The sequence below is a fragment of the Nannospalax galili genome, unplaced genomic scaffold, assembly GCF_000622305.1.
Source record: "Nannospalax galili isolate Female #2095 unplaced genomic scaffold, S.galili_v1.0 scaffold257, whole genome shotgun sequence".
In the NCBI taxonomy this organism is placed as follows: domain Eukaryota; kingdom Metazoa; phylum Chordata; class Mammalia; order Rodentia; family Spalacidae; genus Nannospalax; species Nannospalax galili.
In genome coordinates this window covers 3,148,838-3,155,797 of record NW_008340854.1, presented here as the reverse complement: position 1 = coordinate 3,155,797, position 6,960 = coordinate 3,148,838, and the positions used below count along the sequence as shown (strand labels likewise).

The window sequence follows — 6,960 nt, the reverse complement described above, 5'->3', positions numbered from 1 at the left end:
CGCCGCCGCCGCCTCGCCACGGGGGAGGGGGAGGGACGGGGAGGGGACGCCGGGGGAGGGGACGCCGAGGGAGGGGGCTGTGCCCGCCCCCAGCGCCGGCCGAGCGACGCCGAGCGGGCCCCGGAGGACCGAGCGCGGCGGTCCCGGGCGACGGGCTGCGGGGGTCGAGGACTCCGGGGCTACCAGCACCGGCCTCCGGCTGCACACTCAGGCTTGGGGGTGAACCGGGGTGGGGGCCGGTGCGCTCACTCCGAGTGCCCCCCCCCGCACCTGTCCACCCTGAGACAGGTTCTCGTTTCCTGCTTCTGCCCCTGGGGACACCCCTCTATGTGACCTCAAGCACATGATCGCCCTGCTGAAGGGTGCAAACTCTCCGATGCAGCCAGCGCAGGCGACAGGACACCTCGTGGTGAGGGTGTTTGCTGGCTTAGAGCCCGCAGGCCCTGGGGCCCAGAAGACCCCACGTGTTCCAGTTCACCAGTCTGAGACCCAGCTGGGAACTGAGCTAGAAAAAGTGGCTCTCTTACCCAATCCAACCCCACTGGCAGGTCTTCCATGATTCCGCCCAAACTGAACTGATCAGAACCCAGTCCCCCAACACTCTGAGGCCTTGCCTCCCAGCAGGCTCTATATACAATGAGCGCTTTGACCAAGAAAAGAGACCTTTAGCAGAGGGGAGCTTCCTTTGTCAATCGGGGACCACCCCACCCTAATGCCGGCACCCCTTGCAAAAGGAGGAGAGAGTGTCAAACAGCTTGGTGGACTGATGAACAGCTACCTGGTTTTATGTCGAAAGCTTTTTTTCTTTTTTTGCCCTTCCTTTATACTTCTGTTTTTGTTTTGTTTTGTTTTGTTTCTTGTCAGTATTCAGGATTGAACTCGGGATATGGGCAGGCCAGTCATGAGCTATGTCTCCAGCTTTTCTTTGTTTTCATTTTTTTTCCTTACATTTATTACTGTGTGTGTGTGTGTGTGCACATGCCAAGGCACACATGTGGAGGTCAGAGAACAACTTTCAAGAGTTAGTTCTCTCCTACCATGTGAGTCACCAGGGCAGGGATTGAACAGGTTGTCAGGCTTGGTGGCAAGCACCTTTACCAGCAGAGCTGTATTACCTGCCCTGTTTCTTTGTTTTAAACAGGTTCTCTGGTAGTCTAGGCTGGCTCATGTAGCCTCCAGCCTCTGCCTCTTATGTGCTGGGATTACATTACAGGTGTGGGCCTCCATGCCCCATGGGAAAGCTTTAATGTTTTGGTTGGTTTGTTTGTTCTGAGAAGGTCTCATTCTGTAGCCTGGGTTGGCCTGGAGCTTGCTCTGTAGACCAGGCTAGCCTTGAACTCAAAGAGATCTACCTGCCTCTGCCTCCTGAGTACTGGGATTAAAGGTGCACACCCTTACCTCACCCAGCTTCTTGTAGTTGTTATGGGTGGAGAGGAGCTTTTAAATGGTTATTTTCCCCCTGCTAATGCTCTAGACAGTTCTTTTTCATGTTCCTCACCCCTCAGACAGTTAAAAATAAAAAGGTTGAATCTGGAAACCCATCAGAGTGGCATGCATCTATCATCCCAGTACCCCAGAGTCTATAGCAGGAAGCTTTCTAGTCTGTGGCAGTGTGGGCTACACAGCAAGATCTTGTCTCAAAAATAAGAACAGACATAAAAGTTGATTCTTGACTGGCTATTCCCAAATGAACACAGCTTCCTTTAGGAAAGCCAAGCCATTCCAAACTACACCCAGATATTGTTACACAATAAACGTGAAGATGGTCCTTCACTGTGGTGGGTGATGCTGAGTTTGAGGTCTGTGCCAGGGTAGGAGAGATCCCCAGGAAAGACGGTTGCATTTTGGTTACCTTGTGACGTTCCCTTATCATAAAATACTGAGAAAAAAAAATCTATGGATAACTGGGGCAATTAAATAAGTAAATAAATAAATGTACTCTTTACATTGATTGGTTCTATGACCTGTTTCCTTGCCTATAAAATGGGGGCATTAATTTCACTGCACAGGTGTGCTAAGGATCCGTTGTGATGATATCTGAAAACGCTTTGTCAACCAGACAGCCTAAAGCACCATGCAAATAGCAGGTGTCTATTGCTTCCCTTTTAACCTCAGAAAGCCTCAGATTCTCAAGTGTTCTTTGGCCACGTATCAAACTGTGAACCCTCAGCCCTTCTGACCCAGAAAAGAAAGCAAAAACATTCTGGTGTACAGACAACATAGCTGCTGTTTATCATAATTTCTTTCCTGGAGATCCCACCAAGAACATACTGGGACATATCTGACATGACTCTCCATTTCTGAGCTGACACACAAATAGGCTGACTAGTTCACCTGACCCGTAGACAGGCGGCAGTACTGGATGTGCAATTCGGTCCTTTTCTCTGGCCTACAACTCTATGAACCACTAAGTCTGTCTTACAGTGTAAAGGTCACCTGAAAACTGCAAGGAATAGATCATGAGCTTTAGAATAGTTTCCATTATTTTTAAATAATAAATGAAGAAAAGCCCACCAGGGGTGGGGGGGCTGGCTCGGTAGGTAAGGATGCTGCCAACTTGAGTTCAATCCCCTGCCCCACAGGATGGAAGGAGAAAACTGATTTCCAGAAGTTGTCCTCTGGCCTCCACATACATGATGTGTGGACACACACACACACACACACACACACACATGCCACACAAATACATAAATTTGTGTAAAAGAGCCTACTTGGAAGGTAGAGGCAGGAACTGTTAGGCCAAACGGGGCCCCAAGATGGAGTCATTACTGACCAGCAACTTGGTGAACCCACAAAAGAAAGAAATCCTACAAAACCCAGCCTGCTGTGACAAGAAATTACTGGCTTTCTCTCCCCCAGGGGAACAGGCCAGTCCAGCAGCTCTTCCCTTCCAATAAATTTCTTATTTTCTCGCCTCAGAGTGGTCTCTAGTGGTCCTGGTCTTTTCATGAACCTGACAGGAAGATTAGAAGTTCATGATTATCTTCAGCTACATAGAAAATTTCAGGCCAGCTTAGATTCCATGAGACCCTACCTGCAGAAGAGGGGGGAAAGGGCCTGGGGATATAGCTTCGTTGGTAGAGTTCTTACCTACCCTGGGTAGAGTGGCCTATACTTGTAAGCCCAGTACTTTGGAGGTGGAGGCAGGAGGCTCAAGAGCTCAAGGTCATTCACACTTACAGGGAGTTTCAAGTCATCCTGGGCTACATGAGACCCTACCTCAAAGCAAGTAAGTAAAAAAAGTTTCTTCCTCAAAATATTTCCGTTTGCAGCATCCTCATCTGCTTGCCTCATTTCTTCAGGTCTGCGCTCCTTCTCAGGTGTTTGAGGTCATTATACTAACCACAATAAATGTGTGACAGGTGCTAAGAACATGTCCCATGTCCACATTCACCTCTTCTCCTTAGGAGGAGCCCTGGCCTAAAGCCCCCATTTAAAGGCTTCAGAGACCTGAGGCAGAGCAGGAGTTAATGCTGGGGGCAGGACCAGACTCCTTCACTTTCCCTAGATTGTGTGTGTTAAGCCTTTCACCTCTATCTCCCAGGCCAGTGTCATCCGCATAGTTGACGTTCAATACCTTAAAGAACAAATAGGACCAGGCTTGGTGACACACCCCTTTAGTCCCAGCATTCTTGAGGCAGAGGCAAGAAGATTTCTGTGAGTTCAAGGCCAGCTGGTCTACACAGCAAGTTACAGGCCAACCAGGGTTACATAGTGAGACCCTGTCTCAAGGAAGAGGAAGAAGAGGAGTAGGAAGAGGAAGAGTAGGAAGAAGAGGAAGAGGAGGAGGAGGAAGACTAAGAATGAGAATAATAATAATAATAATAATAATAATAATAATAATAATGGGGGAGGACTGGAGAGATGAGTCAGCTATTAAGAGCACTGACTGCTCTTGCAGAGGAACTGGGTTCAATTCCCAGCACCCACATGGCTCCTGACAAGACAACTGTCCATAACTCCAGTTCCAGGGAATCCGATACCCTCTCCTAGCCTAGCCGGGGGTGGTGGCACACCCCTTTAATCCCAGCACTTGGGAGGCAGAAGTAGGCAGATCTCTGTGAGTTCAAAGCCAGCCTGGTCTACACAGTGAGTTCCAGATCAGCCTGGGCTATAGGGAGACCCTATCTCAAAAAGATTAAAAAAAAAAAAACTGAATAATAATGGGGGCTGGGAATATAGCTCAGTTGGGAGAGTGCTCACTTAAAATGCACGAAGCCCTGGGTATGATCCAACATTAGTACCACCAGGTGTGGCACCACATGTTAAGGATTTCATGTGTGTTAGATCCCACCTCTCTCCTGCTCTCATACATCCCTAAAGAAGAGAGGTCTCCCAGACCATGTCAGAAATGCCAAAGCAAATCAGGATGAGATTTTCTAGTGTGGCTGTTGTAATTAAAGAAACTCATGGGAGTCAGCAGCAATCAGGAGGCAGAGGTAGGTGGATCTCTGTGAGACTGAGGTCATCCTGGTCTACATTTCAAGTTCCAGGTACATGCCTTTAATCCCAGCAGTTGGGAGGCCTAGAGGCAGGTGGATCTCTGTGAGTTAGAGGCCAGCCTGGTCTACACAGTGAGTTCTGGGTCATCTGGGGCTACAGGGAGACCCTGTCTCAAAAAGAAAAAAAAAAAAAGCATACTGGAAGTATATTGGGATTGCCTAAGGCCAAGAGTGTCCCTTCTGTTGGTATCCAGCATCCCATTCTTTCCTGCAAGAAAGCCTTCTGGTGAGTATGTCTGTGATCCTAACACTGGAGGGCAAAAGCAGAAAGGCCAGAAGTTCAAGACAGGTCTGGGCTACATGAGACCCTATCTGAAAAAAAGAGAAACAAGGGTGGGGGAGTAGGAGAGGGGAGGGGAGGGTTAGTGAGATGGTTCAGTGGGTAAAGATGCTTGCTACCAAGACAGAAAACCTGAGTTTGATCCCTGGTACCCACAGGGTAGGAGGAGAGAACAGACTCTAACCTTTCATACATGAGCCATGGCACATGTGTCTCCTTCCCATCACACACACACACACACACACACACACACACACACACAAAATAAGCAAATGTAAAAAGAAAAAGAGAAGAAGGAAAAAGGAAGAAAAGAGAACGAGGTATAAGACAGAAATGGGTTTTGTCTCAACTTACAGATGGAGGTTTTTTGTTTTATGTTTTCAGTTTTTCTCTTTAGGATTGAAATTTTTTTGCAAAAAACAGATAAATAAATAAGAGTGTGCTGGCCACATCTGAAAGCTTTGTGATATTGAACCTAGGAAAGGAGCCTGGGGGCCTAGAATGTAATTAATCTGAAGCTGGGACCAGGCTTTGGAGAAGGAACCCTGTCTTGTTTGTGTTTTCTATTATTTATTTCTCTTTTCCCCCCCTACTTTTCTTGGTTGTTTTTTAGCAAAAATTCCTTTGGAAAAAACTAGCCTGTTTCAGATATTTTAGGGAGGTCCTGGGCTGTAAAAAAAAAGAAAAGTGGACAAATGGATCCCAGAAGTAAGGCACGTGACATCATCAATCAAAACAACAAAGTCCCTGAGGGAAGCCAGCAACTAGAGAGTTTTACCCTTCTTCAATCAAGGAACTTCCTGGTTCACTCCTGGGCTGAAAATGTGAAAACCAGGACCAGTCCCTGGAGGCCCTAGCTTTGGAAGCATCTTTTAGGATCCCTCACAGCTGGGCCATTTGGTTGTGTTCACAGGGAGATTCCTTTTCTAGTGGTGAGTTGCCCCCCCATAGTAGAAAAGGGTCCCGGAGATCACAATGGGGACAGAGATGAAGCCCCAGATGATTCAGTTCTTGACCCTGGTGTTTCCCCTTTTCAGCCTGTTGTGGATTTGTGTGAGCAAAGGCTGGACGGCATAGGGTATGGGGGCTGGAGACCCTGAAGGAGCAATAAGATTGTAGAAGGGACATAACAGGGATGTTTGCAAGGATGAGTCAGGCTATAGGGTGGAGATTGACCCAGAGAGGAGAAAAGAGTCCAGGCCAGGAGGTCAGGTGGGGAGATGAGTATAAAGGAGGGATAGCCTGGCCTAGGGCAGAGGCAATGGACCTTGGGGGAAGTTGAGGGACTTGGGGTCTAGGAAGGAGGAACAATTAGGATCTGGTGACTTCGGGGAGATGTGGAGTGAAAGGGTGGCTACCAGGCTTATATGCAACTGGTTGGAGAGAGGTAGGTAAAGGTTCATGGATATAGGTAGAATACAGGCGGAGACACAAGATTGCCACCAGGTTCAGTGTTGGACAGGTTATATTCCATGTGCCTTCAGAAATGTCCAGGTAGGTTATTCCTCTCTAGGAAGCAGCAGAGTGAACAGACCTGGAGTGTAAGAGAAAGAGGAGAGCAATCATCATCTCTCTTGCCACCATCAGCCCACAGCCCAACTAGTCTGGTCTCAGAAGCAAGCCAAACCCTGGCCTCAGGGGACGAAGCAGGTTCCAAGGACAGAAACAGGTTTAACAGGTTGGATTCTGCCAGTGGGAATCCAAGTCCAAATGAGCAAACAAGCAGGGTTTGGGCAGAGCCACCCAAGTCATTGCCCAGGGCAGAATGCCCAGGGCTAACCTCGTCCCTGGTCAGCAGCAAAACTCCAGTAGGCTGAGCCCTGTTTTTCCTCCCAGTCCCTATGGTTTCAAGAACAAAATCTGAAAGAGCCAATCTGACTTCCACCCCTACCTTGCCTCACCCTTCCCATCTCACTCATCCTCAGATGGTACAGTGGGTTGAATGAGACTCCTCCCCATCCCTCACCTCATCAAAAGAGAGAGAAAACTGAAGAATGCCTGCCTGGAAACTGTGAATATGGCCTTACTTGAGAAAAGAGTGTTTATAGATGTGATTAAGTTAAGGATCTAAAAATGAGATCATCCTGGATTAGGGTAGGCCTTAAACCCAAAGACAAGTGTTAAGACACAGAACAAGAGATGACGCAAAAGAGAAAGCTTGCAAAGGGAAAGATAAGG

At 48.0% G+C, this 6,960-nt stretch overlaps 1 protein-coding gene across 1 annotated transcript in view; it reads right to left on the bottom strand.

The window, feature by feature from the left end:
• Mta3 (metastasis associated 1 family member 3) overlaps positions 1 to 1,227 on the bottom strand; it is a 156,657-nt gene extending 155,430 nt beyond the window's left edge. Inside the window, exons 1-2 of the mRNA XM_029564838.1 lie at positions 1,212 to 1,227; positions 528 to 575 (exon numbers count right to left, since the gene is read on the bottom strand). Of these exons, the coding sequence (XP_029420698.1) occupies positions 528 to 575; positions 1,212 to 1,227 (64 nt within the window). The remainder of the gene's footprint in view (positions 1 to 527; positions 576 to 1,211) is intronic.
• Between the last annotated feature and the right edge of the window lie 5,733 nt (positions 1,228 to 6,960).